At 46.8% G+C, this 23,392-nt stretch overlaps 1 protein-coding gene across 1 annotated transcript in view; it reads right to left on the reverse strand.

The window, feature by feature from the left end:
- LOC110536534 (extracellular sulfatase Sulf-1) overlaps nt 1-23,392 on the reverse strand; it is an 82,864-nt gene that overhangs the window by 11,964 nt on the left and 47,508 nt on the right. The window contains exons 7-14 of the mRNA XM_036934702.2: nt 21,576-21,751; nt 20,855-20,983; nt 18,823-18,879; nt 14,644-14,779; nt 8,020-8,224; nt 3,396-3,642; nt 2,901-2,997; nt 2,254-2,348 (exon numbers count right to left, since the gene is read on the reverse strand). Coding sequence (XP_036790597.2) covers nt 2,254-2,348; nt 2,901-2,997; nt 3,396-3,642; nt 8,020-8,224; nt 14,644-14,779; nt 18,823-18,879; nt 20,855-20,983; nt 21,576-21,751 — 1,142 coding nt within the window. The remainder of the gene's footprint in view (nt 1-2,253; nt 2,349-2,900; nt 2,998-3,395; nt 3,643-8,019; nt 8,225-14,643; nt 14,780-18,822; nt 18,880-20,854; nt 20,984-21,575; nt 21,752-23,392) is intronic.

The following is a 23,392-nucleotide window of genomic DNA, read 5'->3' on the forward strand; positions in this document are numbered from 1 at the left end:
AGTTCTTGTGCTGACGTTGATTCCAGAGGCAGTTTGGAACTCTGTAGTGAGGGTTGCTTCAGCACTCGGCGGTCCCATTCTGTTAGCTTGTGTAACTTATCACTTCGCGGCTGAGCCGTTGTTGCTCCTAGACGTTTTCACTTCGTTGACAGGGGCAGCTCTAGCAGGGCAAAATGTGATGAACTGACTTGTTGGCAAGGTGGAATCCTACGGTGGCACGTTGAAAGTCACTGAGCTCTTCAGTAAGGCTGTCAATGTTTGCCTATGGAGATTGCATGGCTGTGTGCTCGATTTTCCCCTAACTTTACCAGCCCTCCCCTACTTGGAGTAAACTATACGACAACACTTACTTAGACTTCTACTTCCAGCTTATACATTTTACGGACACAGTATATTTAACATTAGTTATCTTCAGTTTGTTTTTAGTCACATCCTTCATCTACCCTAACCCCCTCCCATCTATCTCTGAACACCATCCAGCCCCATCCTTCATCTACCCTAACCCCCTCTCATCTATCTCTGTACACCATCCAGTCCCATCCTTCGTCTACCCTAACCCCCTCCCATCTATCTCTGAACACCATCCAGTTATGATTACTACCTGAAATATATATATATTTTTTAATCTGTGCTGTGATGTTTCATAAAAGTTCTGAACCTTTCTATTCTCATAGTTTCTACAGACCGTAAATTGAAGATAAACATGTTTGCTAACAGTATTGTCACATTATTGATCGATTCACTATGACTTTTTAAAATCACCCAGCAGTGCTATCTGCAGAGTTAGCTACAGGTAAATGTTACAATTCAAAACCCATTCCTGAACCTGCGACCAAAAACAAGCTACTCATGGACAGTAGCGATTGTATTTCTGCAGTTTGAAGATCTGTAGTTCATCGTGATGGTTGTATCCCATCATTTAAACTGAAAAACCAAGATTTCAATCATCCAGCGTTGTTTTGTGTATCGGTTCATAAACCATGTGCCATGGAATCAGTACATCCAAAATCTCTTCACAACTATTTTGCAATCTGTATGGCTCAATCTGTATGGCTCAATCTGCATGGCTCAATCTGTATGGCTCAATCTGTATGGCTCAATCTGTATGGCTCAATCTGTATGACTCAGCATGCATGGCTCAATCTGTATGACTCATCATGTATGGCTCAATCTGTATGGCTCAATCTGTATGGCTCAATCTGTATGACTCAGCATGTATGGCTCAATCTGATTGGCTCAATCTGTATGACTCAGCATGTATGGCTCAGTCTGTATGGCTCAGTCTGTATGACTCAGCATGTATGGCTCAATCTGCATGGCTCAATCTGTATGACTCATCATGTATGGCTCAATCTGTATGGCTCAATCTGTATGACTCAGCACGTATGGCTCAATCTGAATGGCTCAATCTGTATGACTCAGCATGTATGGCTCAGTCTGTATGGCTCAATCTGTATGGCTCAATCTGTACAGCACAGCTGTCCATTCATCGGTCCTTAAATTCAACTGGTATACTTTATATTTATTACAATTTTCTTACACCATAGTTGGTCTTTAATAGTGACCTCTTCTTCAATGTTGGTCTTTAATACTGACCTCTTCTTCAATGTTGGTCTTTAATACTGACCTCTTCTTCAATGTTGGTCTTTAATACTGACCTCTTCTTCAATGTTTGTCTTTAATACTGACCTCTTCTTCAATGTTGGTCTTTAATACTGACCTCTTCTTCAATGTTGGTCTTTAATACTGACCTCTTCTTCAATGTTGGTCTTTAATACTGACCTCTTCTTCAATGTTGGTCTTTAATACTGACCTCTTCTTCAATGTTGGTCTTTAATACTGACCTCTTCTTCAATGTTAGTCTCTAATACTGACCTCTTCTTCAATGTTGGTCTTTAATACTGACCTCTTCTTCAATGTTGGTCTTTAATACTGACCTCTTCTTCAATGTTGGTCTTTAATACTGACCTCTTCTTCAATGTTGGTCTTTAATACTGACCTCTTCTTCAATGTTGGTCTTTAATACTGACCTCTTCTTCAATGTTGGTCTTTAATACTGACCTCTTCTTGCCACAGTCACATAATATTTGGGCAATTTTTTTATCCACATCCAATAACAAGGCTATACAGTCCAACAACAATTAGGCAAGTTAGCTGGCTAACTCATTGATCCGTCTTTGTTTGTATACCCCTCAGTTGAATGAGGAGGCATTACTAAGACTTTTTTAGAAAGGTAAATAAACAAACACCAACCTCTTCTTTCCACAGTCACACTCATCAGGTCGCCTCCTCTTCAGATGACCTCTGACCTCCCGAAGGTTCTTTATCTTGTCCTGAAGGGCCTCGATCTGCAATCATATAAAGCATACTTTTAATATTTTAATTCACACAGAGCGAGGGGAGAGAGAGAGAGTAGCTGATAGAAGAAAGGAAGGGAAAGATAGGGGAGGGAAATAGATCAGACAGGACTGATATGTGATGTATAGAGAGGAAGGGAAAGATAGGGGAGGGAAATAGATCAGACAGGACTGATATGTGATGTATAGAGAGGAAGGGAAAGATAGGGGAGGGAAATAGATCAGACAGGACTGATATGTGATGTGTAGAGAGGAAAGAGATCAGACAGGACTGTTACATGATGTATTGAGGAAAGAGATCAGGCAGGACTGATATTGGATTATAGAGTAAAGAGATCAGACAGGACTGATATTGGATTATAGAGTAAAGAGATCAGACAGGACTGATATTGGATTATAGAGTAAAGAGATCAGACAGGACTGATATTGGATTATAGAGTAAGGAGATCAGACAGGACTGATATGTGATGTATAGAGTAAAGAGATCAGACAGGACTGTTTTGTGATGTAAGATAGTTATGTGGTGTATAGAGACAGACTAACTTCCTGGTCCACATAGCTCTTATGGTCCTTCCAGGCTCTAGAGGAAGAGTAGATCTCTCTCTCACAGTGGACCGTGTCATTCATCAGGAAGTAACACCTGGGAGAGGGGCGAGGGGGGACTGTGTCATTCATCAGGAAGTAACACCTGGGAGAGGGGCGAGGGGGGACTGTGTCATTCATCAGGAAGTAACACCTGGGAGAGGGGCGAGGGAGGACTGTGTCATTCATCAGGAAGTAACTCCTGGGAGAGGGGCGAGGGAGGACTGTGTCATTCATCAGGAAGTAACACCTGGGAGAGGGGCGAGGGAGGACTGTGTCATTCATCAGGAAGTAACTCCTGGGAGAGGGGCGAGGGAGGACTGTGTCATTCATCAGGAAGTAACACCTGGGAGAGGGGAAAAGGCCTTAACTGCACCCCCAGGCCAAACCCCCCAAAGAGCAAGTTAAGCAGACATAGGCTAGGGAAAAATTCCCTCGGTAGGAACGATGTCATACTTGTGTGTGACCTTGACAGAGTTCGGGTACCCCACGGCGTTGGTATCATCCGCTAGCATCTCCTCTGACCTGTCGTCTGACTCCAAGGCAAACTCGGGGTCCTCCTGCTCATAGTGACGCTTTCTGATGACACGTCTCTGCACGGCTGACTGGTCGTCTGCCGCGAGGTCAACGTCATAGATCTGCCCTTCGAACTCCACGGACAGAGATCTGGTGGGTCGAGTATGGACGAAACGAGGCCTGTAGCCTAATATATATTATAGCAGAGAGAGTTTAAAATACTTTTATTTTCTTGTGTCATTTTTCTCTTACAAGATTTAATACAACAAACACAACAGACTGTCAACAGCCCACAGTGATACAGATCCAGACAGTCATTTAGCCCACAGACAGTCATTCAGCCCACAGACAGTCATTCAGCCCACAGTGATGAAAATCCAGACAGTCATTCAGCCCACAGTGATACAGATCCAGACAGTCATTCAGCCCACAGACAGTCATTCAGCCCACAGACAGTCATTCAGCCCACAGTGATGAAGGTCCAGACAGTCATTCAGCCCACAGTGATACAGATCCAGACAGTCATTCAGCCCACAGACAGTCATTCAGCCCACAGAAGGTCATTCAGCCCACAGTGATGAAGATCCAGACAGTCATTCAGCCCACAGTGATACAGATCCAGACAGTCATTCAGCCCACAGACAGTCATTCAGCCCACAGACAGTCATTCAGCCCACAGTGATAACTATCCAGACAGTCATTCAGCCCACAGTGATAAAGATCCGACAGTCATTCAGCCCACAGTGATAAAGATCAGACAGTCATTCAGCCCACAATGATGAAGATCAGACAGTCATTCAGCCCACAGTGATAACTATCCAGACAGTCATTCAGCCCACAATGATGAAGATCAGACAGTCATTCAGCCCAAAGTGATACAGATCCAGACAGTCATTCAGCCCACAGTGGTGAAGATCCAGACAGCCCACAGCCAGTCATTCAGCCCACAGACAGTCATTCAGCCCACAGACAGTCATTCAGCCCACAGACAGTCATTCAGCCCACAGTGACGAAGATCAGACAGTCAACAGCCCACAGTGATAAAGATCTCCAGCATGTGATGAATCAAATGTAACATGCATGTTGGTATGGGACTATGTAAAAGAAAAAGTCCATTCAGTAGCAATGTCTCTTAATTCCACTAGGTGGCGCCACAACATTCCAAACGACCAGATCCTTGACAGAGCGCCTTCTCATCTCAACTACATGTCCACCAGACCACTGATCTAATGTCAGAAGGTGTATTCGTCTGGTTCTCTCTCTCTCTCTCCTCTGCATCGGCCTCTCTTTATAGCCATGCATAATCCCCAGCGTGTAAATCAAGGCTCTGGCATTTTCCCCATTGCTATACACACACAGACTGAAATACAGAGCGGTTAAGTCCACAGAGAGACATCTGTTCAAATCTAAATCAAATCAATTGTTATTGATCACATACACATATTTATCAGATGTTATTCCAACAGTGCGGTAATATCTAACAATTCACAACAATGCACACAAATCTAAAAGTAAAATAATGAAATTTAGAAATATATAAATATTAGGACGAACAACGTCGGAGTGTCATTGACTAAAATACAGTAGAATATAATACAGTATATACATATGAGATGAGTAAAAAAGTATGTAAACATTATTGATTCCATGTCTATGTATATGGGGCAGCAGCTTATAAGGGGCAGGGTTGAGTAACCGGGTGGTAGCCGGCTATTGATGGCTATTTAACAGTCTGATGGCCTTGAGATATAATCTGTTTTTCAGTTTCTCTGTCCCAGCTTTGATGCACCTGTACTGACCTCACCTTCTGGATTATAGCGGGGTGAACAAGCAGTGGCTCGTGTGGTTATTGTCCTTGATGATCTTTTTGGCCTTCCTGTGACATCAGGTGCTGTAGGTGTCCTGGAGGGCAGGCAGTGTGCCCCCGGTGACGCGTTGGGCAGACCGCTCAGTATACAACTCCCTTGCCAGCCTGAGCCACCATCAGCCTCTGTCTCAACCCCAGCTCCATCCCCGGTCCCCCAGAAACTGTCTCTTAGATAACCCCAGCTCCATCCCTGGTCCCCCAGAAACTGTCTCTTAGATAACCCCAGCTCCATCCCTGGTCCCCCAGAAACTGTCTCTTAGATAACCCCAGCTCCATCCCCGGTACCCCAGAAACTGTCTCTTAGATAACCCCAGCTCCATCCCCAGTCCCCCAGAAACTGTCTCTTAGATAACCCCTTATAACCCCAGCTCCATCCCCGGTCCCCCAGAAACTGTCTCTTAGATAACCCCAGCTCCATCCCCAGTCCCCCAGAAACTGTCTCTTAGATAACTCCAGCTCCATCCCCGGTCCCCCAGAAACTGTCTCTTAGATAACCCCAGCTCCATCCCCGGTCCCCCAGAAACTGTCTCTTAGATAACCCCAGCTCCATCCCCAGTCCCCCAGAAACTGTCTCTTAGATAACCCCAGCTCCATCCCCGGTCCCCCAGAAACTGTCTCTTAGATAACCCCTTATAACCCCAGCTCCATCCCCGGTCCCCCAGAAACTGTCTCTTAGATAACCCCAGCTCCATCCCTGGTCCCCCAGAAACTGTCTCTTAGATAACCCCAGCTCCATCCCCGGTCCCCCAGAAACTGTCTTTTAGATAACCCCAGCTCCATCCCCAGTCCCCCAGAAACTGTCTCTTAGATAACCCCTTATAACCCCAGCTCCATCCCTGGTCCCCCAGAAACTGTCTCTTAGATAACCCCAGCTCCATCCCTGGTCCCCCAGAAACTGTCTCTTAGATAACCCCAGCTCCATCCCTGGTCCCCCAGAAACTGTCTCTTAGATAACCCCAGCTCCATCCCCGGTCCCCCAGAAACTGTCTCTTAGATAACCCCAGCTCCATCCCCAGTCCCCCAGAAACTGTCTCTTAGATAACCCCTTATAACCCCAGCTCCATCCCCGGTCCCCCAGAAACTGTCTCTTAGATAACCCCAGCTCCATCCCCAGTCCCCCAGAAACTGTCTCTTAGATAACCCCAGCTCCATCCCCGGTCCCCCAGAAACTGTCTCTTAGATAACCCCAGCTCCATCCCCGGTCCCCCAGAAACTGTCTCTTAGATAACCCCAGCTCCATCCCTGGTCCCCCAGAAACTGTCTCTTAGATAACCCCAGCTCCATCCCTGGTCCCCCAGAAACTGTCTCTTAGATAACCCCTTATAACCCCAGCTCCATCCCCGGTCCCCCAGAAACTGTCTCTTAGATAACCCCAGCTCCATCCCTGGTCCCCCAGAAACTGTCTCTTAGATAACCCCAGCTCCATCCCTGGTCCCCCAGAAACTGTCTCTTAGATAACCCCAGCTCCATCCCCAGTCCCCCAGAAACTGTCTCTTAGATAACCCCAGCTCCATCCCCGGTCCCCCAGAAACTGTCTCTTAGATAACCCCAGCTCCATCCACGGTCCCCCAGAAACTGTCTCTTATATAACCCCTTATAACCCCAGCACCATCCCCGGTCCCCCAGAAACTGTCTCTTATATAACCCCTTATAACCCCAGCACCATCCCCGGTCCCCCAGAAACTGTCTCTTAGATAACCCCAGCTCCATCCCTGGTCCCCCAGAAACTGTCTCTTAGATAACCCCAGCTCCATCCACGGTCCCCCAGAAACTGTCTCTTATATAACCCCTTATAACCCCAGCACCATCCCCGGTCCCCCAGAAACTGTCTCTTATATAACCCCTTATAACCCCAGCACCATCCCCGGTCCCCCAGAAACTGTCTCTTAGATAACCCGTCCATGATAAGACCCATATTTTGTCCATTAGTATTCTATGGCCATGTAGCTCCAACTCTGATCCAATTCTGGTTCCCCAGCCCCATCTCCATCTCACCACTCCAACCCTCATCCCTGGCCCCAGCATCAGCCTCATCCACTCCCCCTGTCCCCTTGTCCTCATCTCCATCTCACCACTCCAGCCCTCATCCCTGGCCCCAGCATCAACCTCATCCACTCCCCCTGTCCCCATCTCCATCTCACCACTCCAGCCCTCATCCCTGGTCCCAGCATCAGCCTCATCCACTCCCCTTGTCGCCATCCCCATCTCCATCTCACCACTCCAGCCCTCATCCCTGGTCCCAGCATCAGCCTCATCCACTCCCTTTGTCCCCATCCCCATCTCACCACTCCAGCCCTCATCCCTGGCCCCAGCATCAGCCTCATCCACTCCCTTTGTCCCCATCCCCATCTCACCACTCCAGCCCTCATCCCTGGCCCCAGCATCAGCCTCATCCACTCCCTTTGTCCCCATCCCCATCTCACCACTCCAGCCCTCATCCCTGGCCCCAGCATCAGCCTCATCCACTCCCTTTGTCCCCATCCCCATCTCACCACTCCAGCCCTCATCCCTGGCCCCAGCATCAGCCTCATCCACTCCCTTTGTCCCCATCCCCATCTCACCACTCCAGCCCTCGTCCCTGGCCCCAGCATCAGCCTCATCCACTCCCTTTGTCCCCATCCCCATCTCACCATTCCAGCCCTCATCCCTGGCCCCAGCATCAGCCTCATCCACTCCCTTTGTCCCCATCTCACTCACCTGGTTCTCCAGAGGGGGGTGTGAACTGGCGGTGTGAGCGTCCCGGTCGGTCAAGGCCACAGTCGCAGGGTTCCCTCTCCCTACTGTTGTAGCTGCCGTGAGGCCTCAGGCTGTGGGCCCTCTTCCTAGGGCCCTCCTTCAGTCCACCTCCTTTACACTTCTGGATCCGCCATTTCCCAGTGATCTCCTCCACACAGTGCCACTTCTGGAGAGGAGAGACAAGGACAAAGAGAACGGGGTTATATTAGTGGTGGAAGATATATGCTTTTACTCCTCTCCTCTACTGTGAAGGTCTTTAAAGTCATTTATTGCATCTCAAATGGAACCCTATTCTTTGTCTGTTTCCTGTCAGAACAACACGTAGGCAGGCAAGCCGGCCGACAAGACAGACAACCAGATCACAGACTGACGGTGTGGGAAAGAAACAGAATCCTGAAGAGGAAGATGATCCAGAACCAGCATGAAATGAACTGGATCACTCTGCTGTCTTGAACTCATTCTAAAACTCTGTCTCTGTCTCTGTCTGTCTGTCTGTCTGTCTGTCTGTCTGTCTGTGTCTCTCTCTCTCTCTCTCTCTCTCTCTCTCTCAGCTTTATTGGCATGGGAAACATGTGTTAACATTGCCAAAGCAAGTGAGGTAGATAATATACAAAAGTGAAATAAACAATACAAATTAACAGTAAACATTACACTCACAGAAGTTTCAAAACAATAAAGACATTACAAATGTCAGACATTTATCTCTCACTGTCTGGCTGTCTCTCTCTCTCTCACTCCCCCTCTGTCTCTCTTTCTCTTAGTGTCTTGCTCTGTCTGTACCTCTCTGGTGCCATGAAAATAACTTCTCCCTCAATGTCAACCAAATGACGGAGCTGATCGTGGACCCCCCCCCCCCCCCCATTCTCTTCCTATATAGCTACTGCCTCCAAAACAACCTGAATTCTTCAGGGCATTGATTCTACAAGGTGTGGCTTTCAAACGTTACTCAATTGGTATCAAGGGACGGAATGCACAACTCTACAACACCGGGTTCCTATCAGCTAAAAACAAGAAATCAATTCAAATCAAATCAAATTTTATTTGTCACATACAGTGCCTTGCGAAAGTATTCGGCCCCCTTGAACTTTGCGACCTTTTGCCACATTTCAGGCTTCAAACATAAAGATATAAAACTGTATTTTTTGTGAAGAATCAACAACAAGTGGGACACAATCATGAAGTGGAACGACATTTATTGGATATTTCAAACTTTTTTAACAAATCAAAAACTGAAAAATTGGGCGTGCAAAATTATTCAGCCCCCTTAAGTTAATACTTTGTAGCGCCACCTTTTGCTGCGATTACAGCTGTAAGTCGCTTGGGGTATGTCTCTATCAGTTTTGCATATCGAGAGACTGACATTTTTTCCCATTCCTCCTTGCAAAACAGCTCGAGCTCAGTGAGGTTGGATGGAGAGCATTTGTGAACAGCAGTTTTCAGTTCTTTCCACAGATTCTCGATTGGATTCAGGTCTGGACTTTGACTTGGCCATTCTAACACCTGGATATGTTTATTTTTGAACCATTCCATTGTAGATTTTGCTTTATGTTTTGGATCATTGTCTTGTTGGAAGACAAATCTCCGTCCCAGTCTCAGGTCTTTTGCAGACTCCATCAGTTTTTCTTCCAGAATGGTCCTGTATTTGGCTCCATCCATCTTCCCATCAATTTTAACCATCTTCCCTGTCCCTGCTGAAGAAAAGCAGGCCCAAACTATGATGCTGCCACCACCATGTTTGACAGTGGGGATGGTGTGTTCAGCTGTGTTGCTTTTACGCCAAACATAACGTTTTGCATTGTTGCCAAAAAGTTCAATTTGGGTTTCATCTGACCAGAGCACCTTCTTCCACATGTTTGGTGTGTCTCCCAGGTGGCTTGTGGCAAACTTTAAACAACACTTTTTATGAATATCTTTAAGAAATGGCTTTCTTCTTGCCACTCTTCCATAAAGGCCAGATTTGTGCAATATACGATTATTGTCCTATGGACAGAGTCTCCCACCTCAGCTGTAGATCTCTGCAGTTCATCCAGAGTGATCATGGGCCTCTTGGCTGCATCTCTGATCGGTCTTCTCTTTGTATGAGCTGAAAGTTTAGAGGGACGGCCAGGTCTTGGTAGATTTGCAGTGGTCTGATACTCCTTCCATTTCAATATTATCGCTTGCACAGTGCTCCTTGGGATGTTTAAAGCTTGGGAAATCTTTTTGTATCCAAATCCGGCTTTAAACTTCTTCACAACAGTATCTCAGACCTGCCTGGTGTGTTCCTTGTTCTTCATGGTGCTCTCTGCGCTTTTAACGGACCTCTGAGACTATTACAGTGCAGGTGCATTTATACGGAGACTTGATTACACACAGGTGGATTGTATTTATCATCATTAGTCATTTAGGTCAACATTGGATCATTCAGAGATCCTCACTGAACTTCTGGAGAGAGTTTGCTGCACTGAAAGTAAAGGGGCTGAATAATTTTGCACGCCCAATTTTTCAGTTTTTGATTTGTTAAAAAAGTTTGAAATATCCAATAAATGTCGTTCCACTTCATGATTGTGTCCCACTTGTTGTTGATTCTTCACAAAAAAATACAGTTTTATATCTTTATGTTTGAAGCCTGAAATGTGGCAAAAGGTCGCAAAGTTCAAGGGGGCCGAATACTTTCGCAAGGCACTGTACACGTGGTTAGCAGATGTTAATGCGAGTGTAGCGAAATGCTTGTGCTTCTAGTTCCGACAATGCAGTAATAACCAACAAGTAATCTAACTAACAATTCCAAAACTACTGTCTTATACACAGTGTAAGGGGATAAAGAATATGTACATAAAGATATATGAATGAGTGATGGTACAGAGCGGCATAGGCAAGATACAGTAGATGGTATCGAGTACAGTATATACGTATACATATGAGATTAATAATGTAGGGTATGTAAACATTATATTAGGTAGCATTGTTTAAAGTGGCTAGTGATATATTTTACATCATTTCCCATCAATTCCCATTATTAAAGTGGCTGGAGTTGAGTCAGTGTGTTGGCAGCAGCCACTCAAAGAAGAAGAGGCTCCAACGTGTGCCAGGAAAACACTCCCCACACCATTACACCACCGTCACCAGCCTGTATCGTTGATAGCAGGCAGCATGGGTCCATGGACTCTCGCTGCTTACGCCAAATCCTGACTTCTCAATTGTCCGGTGTTGGTGATCGTGTATCGGAGCCTCTTCTTCTTGTTTTTAGCTGATAGGAGTGGAACCCGGTGTTGGTGATCGCGTATCGGAGCCTCTTCTTCTTGTTTTTAGCTGATAGGAGTGGAACCCGGTGTTGGTGATCGCGTACCCGTTGGAGCCTCTCATTTACTCTGTGTACACATAGGCCTACCCCTTTAAATACATTCACCACAAAGGCTTTTAGTTTGAACACTCCCCTTTAACTCATGGTTTTGACCCTCGCTGGAGGGTCAAGTGCTCAGGTGCTCATAGCCCAGTGTGTGTGTGTGTGTGTGTGTGTGTGTGTGTGTGTGTGTGTGTGTGTGTGTGTGTGTGTGTGTGTGTGTGTGTGTGTGTGTGTGGACTAAACCCCTACATTTACGTGTTATAACTAGGCCCTGAATTTTTCTGAACCGTCTCAGTGCTTCCCCTTCCAATAGGGCGCTTTCCCTTTAATTACCAATTAAATAGCCAGCATCAGCTGCGCAAAAGTGGGGTTGTGATGGAGACGTGAATGAGGATGTGTTCAACCCTCAGTTCCCGAAGCGTCTCTATTCCATTTGTTTTGTAGCCTAATAGAGTTTACCCAGGATCGGATCCACTCTTTGCGTCCGTGTTCTTCGTGGCCTTTCTCCGCTGGAGATCTGTTGACGGATTGGATTGTCTGACTGACTACAACCTTTTTGTATACGGTATTTCATTTGTTTTGTTTTGATGTATACTGTGATGATTTGTGCAGTTCGTTGTAGTTGAGGACTTTAAGAGTTGATACGCTTGAAAGTTGTGTGGTAAAATAATTGTTATATTGATTGTATGATTTGATACTGAGTGTACGCTACACTTGAATGAACGGACAAACATTGCGTGACAAAGGTCACTTGAGTTCACTGAACTCCTTTACCGGGCTGGACTCTTTTTAGGCCCGAGGTACAGGACATTTCTGGAGGAACCAGAACTCATTGTGTTATATTATTATGTGTGTGTGTGTGTAATCATTTATGTTGGTAATACAACCCAACTAAAATAATAGTTGTTTTTGAAGTTCTTTCCAATGTTTTAAGGGTTTATGAAAAGTTTATTTCCATCCTGACGTTTACATAAGTCCTTTGTATTGGTGTAGACTTGACGGACCAGACAGGACTCATTCCCTCCCAAACCAAAAGGAGAAACCAATGTTTTCTCTGGTAGGCACAACCTACCTGGCACCCCTATAAATAATAACCTCAAGTCAAAACCGTTACAATTTATTGTTATTACTCAATAAGTCCATCATTTCCCCCTTCTCTCTCTTTAATAAATGCTTGAGTGTTACGTGTGCACACTTAAGTGCTAAATTAAAAAAAAAAATTAAAAGTGTTTGGTTCACATTAGCCTCAGAAAGCCCTGCTGAGTGCTACCTGAACATTGGGCCAATTAGTATTGTTCAGGTCTGATGGTTGGTGGCTGGTTGTGTGTGTGTGTGTGTGTGTGGTCTGCCACCCCCTTTAATGGGCCTGGGGACCATCCAGACATTAGTCCCATGTTCAAACATAGCTCAAATGTCCAATTACTGTACGATTGTGGTAAATGGCTATTTGAGTTACGGCTGTCTGTCGACGTTGCTTCCAAAACGGCACCCTATTCCCTACACAGTGCACTACTTTAGACCAGAGCCCAAAGGCACCCTATTCCCTACACAGTGCACTACTTTAGACCAGAGCCCAAAGGCACCCTATTCCCTACACAGTGCACTACTTTAGACCAGAGCCCAAAGTCACCCTATTCCCTACACAGTGCACTACTTTAGACCACATCTGTACCCTATATACACTGAGTGTACAAAACATTAGGAACACCTTTCTGTCCTCAGAACAGCCTCAATTCGTCGTGGCATGGGACTCTACAAGGGGTCTAAATAGTTCCACAGGGATGCTGTCCCATGTTGACGTCCAATGCTTTCCACAGTCGTGTCAAGTTGGCTGGATGTCCTTTGGGTGGTTGGACCATTCTCGATACACAATTGGAAACTGTTTTTAGGGTGAAAAATAGCATTGCAGTTCTTGACACACTCAAACCGATGTGCCTACTACCATACCCCCGTTTCAAAAAGCACCTAAATATTTTGTCTTGCCCATTCACCCTCTGAATGGCAGTTTGTTACGTACACGACCCTGTTCACCAAAATAGTTTGCTTCTAGAGACGTGTCTGTGGTTGGCTATATAAATCAGGCAGACAGGCATCGAGGCATTCAGTTACTGTTCCATTGAATGTTAGAATGGACGAGTGACCTAAGCAACCTTCAGCTTGGTATGATCACGGTGCCAGACATGCAGTGTTCAAATATCTCCGAAATAGGTTGGCCTCCTGGGCTTTTCACGCATGACCGTGTCTAGCGTTTACTGAGAACGGTGCGACCAACAATAAACATCCAGTCAGCGCCAGTCCTGTGGGCGAAAACAGCTCGTTGATGAGAGACGTCGAAGGAGAACGGCAAGAGTCGTGCGAGCTAACAGGCGGGCCACAAACAGACGAATAACGTTGCAGTACAACAGTGGTGTGCAGAACGGCATCTCAGAACACACAACTGGTCGGTCCTTGTCACGGATGGGCTATTGCAGCAGACAACCACACCGGGTTCCTATCAGCTAAAAAACAAGAAGAAGAAGCAGCTCCAGTGGGCACCCCATCACCAACACTGGACAACTGAGGAGTGGAAAAACATTGCCTGGTCCGACGACTCCTGGTTCCTGTTGTGTCATGGCAGAGTCAGGAAGTGGCGTTCGCAGCATGAGTCCATGTACCCCATCCTGCCTGGTGTCAACGGTACAGGTGTAATGGTGTGGAGAATGTTTTTCCTGGCACACGTTAGGTCCCCTTGATACCAATTGAGCAACACTTCCATGACACAAAGAATTTAGGCTATTCTGGAGGCAAAGGAGGGTCCGACCCGTTACTAGATTGACGTACCTAATAAACTGGCCACTGAGTGTATATGCTGTCTGCTATGGCTAAGACTGACTACAATGCAGGATTTCTACTTTATGACCACTGACAAAAACTGTTTCTGGAATAAACTCTAACTTGTCAGTATGTTGGGGTGAACCCTCAGGTTCTTTATATAGCATGTGAGGTCATGAGGGTGATGCTTTAGTGTCAGTATGTTGGGGGAACCCCCAGGTACTTTATAGAGCATGTGAGGTCATGAGGGTGATGCTTTAGTGTCAGTATGTTGGGGGAACCCCCAGGTTCTTTATAGAGCATGTGAGGTCACGAGGGTGATGCTTTAGTGTCAGTATGTTGGGAACCCCCAGGTACTTTATATAGCATGTGAGATCACTTTAGTGAATGTCTGCCTGTCTGTGTGTGTGTCTGTGTGTGTGTGTGTGTGTGAGTCTGTACACAAATACCTGTCCAGGCTGTTCACAAGGTGTCTGGAACTCTGCCTGTTGACACACCTCTTTGACCTTCTTGTATTTGGGCAGGCTGTTGGTGTTCTGGGTGGTTGAACTACCGCCTCTGTCCTCCTTCTTCCTCAGGAGTTTACTGTAGAGGAGACACGTGAGGTGGAGAGGGTTAGGACAGGACAGAGGTACAGATCAGGATTAGGACAGGACAGAGGGACAGATTAAGACAGGACAGAGGTACAGATTAGGATTAGGACAGAGGTACAGATTAGGACAGAGGTACAGATTAGGATTAGGACAGAGGTACAGATTAGGATTAGGACAGAGGTACAGATTAGGATTAGGACAGAGGTACAGATTAGGATTAGGACAGAGGTACAGATTCGGATTAGGACAGGGGGCGGGAAAGGTCAGGATTAGGACAGGGTGGAAGGAAAGGTCAGGATTAGGACAGGGGGGAAGGAAAGGTCAGGATTAGGACAGGGGGGAGGGAAAGGACGGGGGGAGGTACAGGTCAGGGTTAGGACAGGGGGGAGGGAAAGGTCAGGGTTAGGACAGGGGGGAGGGAAAGGTCAGGGTTAGGACAGGGGGAGGCCCAGATCAGGATTAGGATAGGCCCAGTGCTAGTCTGTTCTCTGTTAGCCCAGGCTTAGTCTGTTCTCTGTTAGCCCAGGCTTAGTCTGTTCTCTGTTAGCCCAGGCTTAGTCTGTTCTCTGTTAGCCCAGGGCTAGTCTGTTCTCTGTTAGCCCAGAGCTAGTCTGTTCTCTGTTAGCCCAGGGCTAGTCTGTTCTCTGTTAGCCCAGGGCTAGTCTGTTTAAAAAAAAGAAAGTATTTTATTTCTAAATTTCACCTTTTAACAGCTAGGCTAGTTGAGAACAAGTTCTCATTTACAACTGCGACCTGTTGCTGCTCTAGCCAACTGACATGTTGTTTGTTTCTGCATTCAACAAACCTATTATTGTTGCCTTGTCTAGACAATTCGATTTTTTTTGCTGAACCCAGAATCAGTCTGGTACCTTAAACATAAAGACGGAGTAAAATTGTTGTAGAACTTGGCTACAAAGCTGAAGCATTGCCAGTACATAAACAACGTCTGTTAACCTCTAACGCTACAATACAGAGCTACATCCATTAGTGAGTAACTTCTCTGTTAGCTCTATCTTGTCAGACAGGACAGCAGTCCCAAACACTCTCAAAGCCAAGGGGACAGGTTGTACTTTAGGGTCACGGTGTTGTTGTCATAGCGATTATGTCTGTGTGTCTGGAGAATGTAGTCAGTGTTGGCGGAGGCAGGAAGTTGGCAGGGGGTGGTTGGCAGAACAGTTGGCTGTTGGTTGGCAGGGCCGTGTGGATCTGAGGGCTAGAGTGGTGCCAGTGTGCCAAAGCCAGGGGGGAGGTCAATGTGCTTGGCCCACAGTAGAGCTGGCCAGGGCTGGGTAGAGAGAAGGGCAGGGTGCACCCCAAATGGTGCCCTATTCCCTATAGGTCCTGTCAAAACCACTACATAGGGAATAGGGTATCATTTGACTAGAGACACTACATAGGGAATAGAGTACCATTTGACTAGAGACCCTACATAGGGAATAGGGTGCCATTTGACTAGAGACACTACATAAGGAATAGGGTGCCATTTGAGTAGAGACACTACATAGGGAATAGGGTGCCATTTGAGTAGACACACTACATAGGGAAAAGGGTACTATTTGGGATGCAGTCTAGAGCGAGGTAGAACTGGGATGAGCTGGGAAGGGTTGCAATGGGATGGGCTGGGATGGGCTGGGATGGCCTGGCTGGGATGGGATGGGATGGCCTGGCTGGGATGAGCTGGCTGGGATGAGCTGGCTTTGATTTCTGGGCTGGGCTGGGATGTGCTGGCTGGGATGGCCTGGCTGGGATGAGCTGCCTTTTATGCCTGGGCTGGGCTGGGATGGGCTGGCTGTGATGGCCTGGCTGGGATGGGATGGGCTGGGCTGGGATAGATGAGCTGGCTGAGAGGAGCTGGCTGGGCTGGGCTGGCTGTGATGGCCTGGCTGGGATGGGATGGGCTGGGATAGATGAGCTGGCTGAGATGAGCTGTCTGGGCTGGGCTGGCTGGACAGCCTAGTCTGGGCTGGCTGGGATGCCTGGGCTGGGCTGGCTGGAAAGCCTGGTCTGGGCCGGCTGGAACGGGATGGGTCAGAGTCCGGGGATGGGTTTCATGGCATCCAGAGACAGAACGTAGTGTTAGTGTAGATGGAGCTCAGACCGTAGGTAATGTGCTGGAGCTACAAGTACAGCCAAGGACAGTTGCAAATAACACAACAGTTCTGAACATGGGAATACAGGGAGCTCCAAAGGTATTGGGATAGTAACAATTCTGTTGTTTGATTTGGCTCAGTACTCCAGCACTTTGGATTTCAAATGATACAATGGCTGTGAGTGCAGACTGTCAGCTATAATTTAAGAGTATTTTCATCCATATCGGGTGAACCATTTAGAAATTACAGCACTTTTTTTGTGCATAGGCCCTACATTTTAGCAAGTAAGAGGCATAAATATCATACCCCCCCAAAAGGCTAACCTCTCCTCTTATTGTAATGGTGAGAGGTTAGCATGTCTTGGAGGTATGATATAAAATGCTAACCTCCCATGTTATTGTAATGGTGAGAGGTTAGCATGTCTTGGAGATTTGATATAAAATGCTAACCTCCCCTGTTATTGTAATGGTGAGAGGTTAGCATGTCTTGGAGATTTGATATAAAATGCTAACCTCCCCTGTTATTGTAATGGTGAGAGGTTAGCATGTCCTGGGGGTATGATATAAAATGCTAACCTCCCATGTTATTGTAATGGTGAGAGGTTAGCATGTCCTGGGGGTATGATATAAAATGCTAACCTCCCCTGTTATTGTAATGGTGAGAGGTTAGCATGTCTTGGGGGTATGATATAAAATGCTAACCTCCCATGTTATTGTAATGGTGAGAGGATAGCATGTCCTTGGAGGTATGATATAAAATGCTAACCTCCCATGTTATTGTAATGGTGAGAGGTTAGCATGTCTTGGGGGTATGATATAAAATGCTAACCTCCCATGTTATTGTAATGGTGAGAGGATAGCATGTCCTTGGAGGTATGATATAAAATGCTAACCTCCCATGTTATTGTAATGGTGAGAGGTTAGCATGTCTTGGGGGTATGATATAAGATGCTAACCTCCCATGTTATTGTAATGGTGAGAGGTTAGCATGTCTTGGGGGTATGATATTTTTGTGGCTAACTTTCTCACTCATCATTATTCCCAATTCATTCAGGACTATCCATAATCATGGTAGCATTGATATTTTTTTATTTACAATAAAAGTGACTCCAAAATGACACAATCCTCTGTTTACCAATCATTTCCATTTGGGCACAACATGTGAAACAACCAAAAACAAACTGCAAATGCATCAAACAAGTTTGAAGAGTCAAAAGCTTAATGTGGTCATTGTGTGCTAGGAATATGGGACCAAATACTCCACTGGTAAGTGAATTTGTCCCAATTCTTTTGGTCCCCTAAAACGGGGGAACTATGTACAGGAAGTGATGTAATCTCTAAAAGGTTTACCACTGTCCCAATACTGTTGGAGCTCACTGTATTAAAGGATGTGAGATAGTCATTACTCAACAACATGACCATTTCTAAAGCAGTTTCCTGGAACGGAACAGAGCAGCCAATGAGCTGAATGGGAGGCAGTTTCCTGGAACAGAACAGAGCAGCCAATGAGCTGAATGGGAGGCAGTTAACCGGAACAGAACAGCCAATTAGCTGAAGGGAATGGGAGGCAGTTAACTGGAACAGAACAGAGCAGCCAATGAGCTGAAGGGAATGGGAGGCGATAAGGGGAACAGGAGTGGATGACTGTGTGTGTGAGGGTTACATCACAAATGGCACCAGCCTCGCCAGCCTGTCTTCTAATGCAGGCACCACAGAGCACAAAAGCAACAATGTTTTTTTTTAAATGACAAACATATGTCACTTTAAACCTCTTAGTGTCAAACGCCTCCATGTGTGAACTTTCACGAGACCAAATAATGCTAAAAATAGATATCCCCAACCGGCCTGTGTGTGTGTGTGCTTGTCTGAAGAGGACACTGTGAGTTTTGACAGTGTGAGGGCACGTGCTTGTGTATGAGTGCACCTCCGTGTGTGTGTCAGTTTACCCTCTCTCCACCAGGAATGTATCTCTCCAGACTTTGGGTTTCCGATTGCGTTTGAATCTGGAAAGACAGAATGCCTCTTTAGTTGATAGAATTCAAAGTGGGCCTGGCATTACACTTACCAATGGCTCCTTTCCAAATGGCACCCTATGTAGTGCACTCCATTTGACCAGGACCAATTGAGTTACCCATAGGATCCTGGTCAAAAGCAGTGCACTACGTAGGGAATAGGGTGCCATTTGGGACTCCAAACCATGAGCTACGTTGGTCTGCCAGTGTACAGCCAGAGCTATGATTATAAGATTCCTAAAGATTTGCGGAGTCAAGATAAGGAACTGAAATGTGTTCAACATGAAACCCTGAATCATTGACTCGGTTTACAGGATCGATATCACACAGATGTTTTGTTTTACTTTGCTCTGTCTCCCTATTTCCCATAGTGCTCTGGTTAAGACTAGTGTCAGTTTATAGGGAATATGGAGCCATTAGGGATGCACTTTTGCTCTGTGAATGTTTTCTTTTGAGACTGGAAGTGTGTGCTTTATGTAACCGCTACATATTTTGGTGTGTTTTGTAATATGTGTGCAATGTTTAAAACGTCAGAATGACGTGATCTAAATATATCCAATGTTTTATAGCAGACAATATTTTGTGTGGAAAGGTTTTACTTGAAATAGAAAGATGCTTAATCTCAATGGCATTACCTGGTGTTCTAAATGTTGGGTGTTCTAAATGTTGGGTGTTCTAAATGTTGAGTGTTCTAAATGTTGAGTGTTCTAAATGTTGAGTGTTCTAAATGTTGAGTGTTCTAAATGTTGAGTTTAATTTTTTATGATTTTTCTCCCCAATTTCATGATATCCTATTGGTAGTTACAGTCTTGTTTCGTCGCTGCAACTCCCGTAAGGACTCGGGAGAGGCAAAGGTCGAGAGCTGTGAGTCCTCCGGAACACAACCCAGCCAAGCCGTACTGCTTCTTGACACAATGCCCGCTTAACCCGGAAGCCAGCCGCACCAATGTGTCGGAGGAAACACCGTACACCTGGCGACCGTGTCAGCGGGCATTGCGTCCGGCCCGCCACAGGAGTCTCTAAAGCCCGATGGGACAAGAACATCCCTGCCGGCCAAACCTTCCCCTAACCCAGACGACGTTGGGCCAATTGTACGCCTCCCCATGGGCCTCCCGGTCGCGGCCGGCTGCGACAGAGCCTGGACTCAAACCAGGATCTCTAGTGGCACAGCTAGCACTGTGCTGCAGTGCCTTAGACCACTGCACCACTCGGGAGGCCTGAGTAGAATATATATTTCAAAATTATATGCCACCCTTCATACCTGTTGTTGTATATGAACCCCATTCCTACCTGTTGTATATGAACCCCATTCCTACCTGTTGTATATGAACCCCATTCCTACCTGTTGTATATGAACCCCATTCCTACCTGTTGTATAAGAACCCCATTCCTACCTGTTGTATATGAACCCCATTCCTACCTGTTGTATAAGAACCCCATTCCTACCTGTTGTATATCACCCCATTCCCTCCTGTTGTATATCACCCCATTCCCTCCTGTTGTATATGAACCCCATTCCTACCTGTTGTATAAGAACCCCATTCCTACCTGTTGTATATGAACCCCATTCCCACCTGTTGTTGTATATGAACCCCATTCCTACCTGTTGTATATGAACCCCATTCCTACCTGTTGTATATCACCCCATTCCCTCCTGTTGTATAAGAACCCCATTCCTACCTGTTGTATAAGAACCCCATTCCTACCTGTTGTATATGAACCCCATTCCTACCTGTTGTATATGAACCCCATTCCCTCCTGTTGTATATGAACCCCATTCCCACCTGTTGTATATGAACCCCATTCCTACCTGTTGTATATGAACCCCATTCCTACCTGTTGTATATGACCCCCATTCCTACCTGTTGTATATGAACCCCATTCCTACCTGTTGTATATGAACCCCATTCCTACCTGTTGTATATGAACCCCATTCCCTCCTGTTGTATATGAACCCCATTCCTACCTGTTTCCAGTCTTCTCCTGTTCCAGTAGTTTGAGGATGGACTTCCCGTCCATGTCTGGAGGCGTGTCCAGCCCAGCCATGTGCAGTATGGTGGGGGCCAGATCAATGTTCAACACCAGCTGAGGGACACTGGGGAGGAACAATACAACAACGTCATTAACACCAACAGACACAAACAATGCATGGCACTCAACATTAAGAGATGGATTACTCCCTTGCAGGGCTAACTCCCTGCAACAGACTAGCGCCTGGTCCACGGGGTGTACTTGTACATCAAGCGACCTCTCGCTACTGAAATACAGAAACAGGAAATACAGAAACAGGAAATGCAGAAACAGGATATACGGAAACAGGAAATGCGGAAACAGGAGATGCGGAAACAGGAAATGCGGAAACAGGAAATGCGGAAACAGGAAATGCGGAAACAGGAAATGCGGAAACAGGAGATGCGGAAACAGGAAATGCGGAAACAGGAAATGCGGAAACAGGAAATGCGGAAACAGGAAATGCGGAAACAGGAAATGCGGAAACAGGAGATGCGGAAACAGGAAATGCGGAAACAGGAGATGCGGAAACAGGAAATGCGGAAACAGGAAATGCGGAAACAGGAGATGCGGAAACAGGAGATGCGGAAACAGGAGATACAGGAAATACAGAAACAGTAGATACAGGAAATACAGAAACAGGCTCCTACACTGTGGCTTGGACAAGGCTTACTTACACGGCTCCAGGTTCGACGTTGGGCCCGCGGAGGAAGAAGGGCACTCTGATGTCAAAGTCGTAGGGCATGGACTTCCCCTTGACCAGCCCAAACTGGCCAATGTGGTAGCCGTGGTCAGCCGTGTAGATTATGTAGGTGTTGTCCAGTTCCCCACTCTCTACCAACATCTCATATACCTGGGGTGGGGGTGGGGGTGGGGGGGGGGGGAGAGAGACAGAGAGAGAGACAGAGAGAGAGACAGACAGACGGAGAAGGCATCAATCTAGCAGTAAAAAACATCTACTATATATTCAGGCAAACGGCAAAAGAAGCACAATTGAAATCGATATTAAACTAAACAAAAAAGACCTCAGATGAGAAATGGTTTGATGCAGATTATAAAATTATAAGGAAAAAACTTAGAACACCTCCAACCAAAAGCACAGAGACCCAAATAATGGTGAATTACGCCTTCACTACTGCGAGACTTGTCGCGACAAGGGGATTTTGCTATAGGTCCGTTAAGGAAATCAGAAGTCAAGAGATACAATTGTTCTAGAGTATGAAAGTCAGATATTACATTTTAGGTTGATGATAGTTGAAGTATCACGAGCTGTCTGTCGGTGATAAGTCAAGTAGCACGATCATGCCCTCTTAAGGAAGGCATCTCCTTATAGGCTCTTTTCGGGACCAGGTCGGTTTTAGCGCTGAGTCATATTCTAACCTTGTGGCGAGCTATTTCTGTAAAGGGTCAGTTTGACATGTTACTGTGAAACATTACTAATGACAGATGCATCCTCTATCCCCAACTCTCGCATCAGTTTAACCCATTCAATTTCTACTGCTAGTCTAGTTCTTCCTCGTTCCGTCGATGGTCCGCTCTCTGCCCCTTCTGGGGGCGGCGCCCGAATGCAAGGCATCTCTTCAGGCCCGCTCTCTCCCTCTTCTGGGGGCGGCGCCCGAATGCAAGGCATCTCTTCAGGCCAGCTTTCTCCCCCTTCTGGGGGCGGCACCCGAATGCAAGGCATCTTTTCAGGCCAGCTCTCTCCCCCTTCTGGGGGCGGCACCCGAATGCAAGGCATCTCTTCAGGCCAGCTCTCTCCCCCTTCTGGGGGCGGCACCCGAATGCAATGGCATCTCTTCAGGCCAGCTCTCTCCCCTTTCTGGGGGCGGCGCCCGAATGCAAGGCATCTCTTCAGGCCAGCTTTCTCCCCCTTCTGGGGGCGGTGCCCGAATGCAAGGCATCTCTTCAGGCCAGCTCTCTCCCTCTTCTGGGGGCGGCGCCCGAATGCAAGGCATCTCCTCAGGCCAGCTCTCTCCCCCTTCTGGGGGCGGCGCCCGAATGCAAGGCATCTCTTCAGGCCAGCTTTCTCCCCCTTCTGGGGGCGGCGCCCGAATGCAAGGCATCTCTTCAGGCCAGCTCTCTCCCTCTTCTGGGGGCGGCGCCCGAATGCAAGGCATCTCTTCAGGCCAGCTCTCTCCCCCTTCTGGGGGCGGCGCCCGAATGCAAGGCATTTCTTCAGGCCAGCTCTCTCCCCCTTCTGGGGGCGGCGCCCGAATGCAAGGCATTTCTTCAGGCCAGCTCTCTCCCCCTTCTGGGGGCGGCGCCCGAATGCAAGGCATTTCTTCAGGCCAGCTCTCTCCCCCTTCTGGGGGCGGCGCCCGAATGCAAGGCATCTCCTCAGGCCAGCTCTCCAGCCCTCACTCAAGATGCGGAGCCGGTGGTGATGGTGTGTGCTGATCCAGTGAAGGAGGTGTCACCGGAGCTCTTTTTTGTGCTACCGCATCAGACTTTAAAACTCTATAAACTCAGAACCAAAAAAGCACACTAATTGAGT

Source organism: Oncorhynchus mykiss, chromosome 11 (genome assembly GCF_057628025.1).
Source record: "Oncorhynchus mykiss isolate SJ-2025 chromosome 11, ASM5762802v1, whole genome shotgun sequence".
Taxonomy (NCBI): Eukaryota; Metazoa; Chordata; class Actinopteri; order Salmoniformes; family Salmonidae; genus Oncorhynchus; species Oncorhynchus mykiss.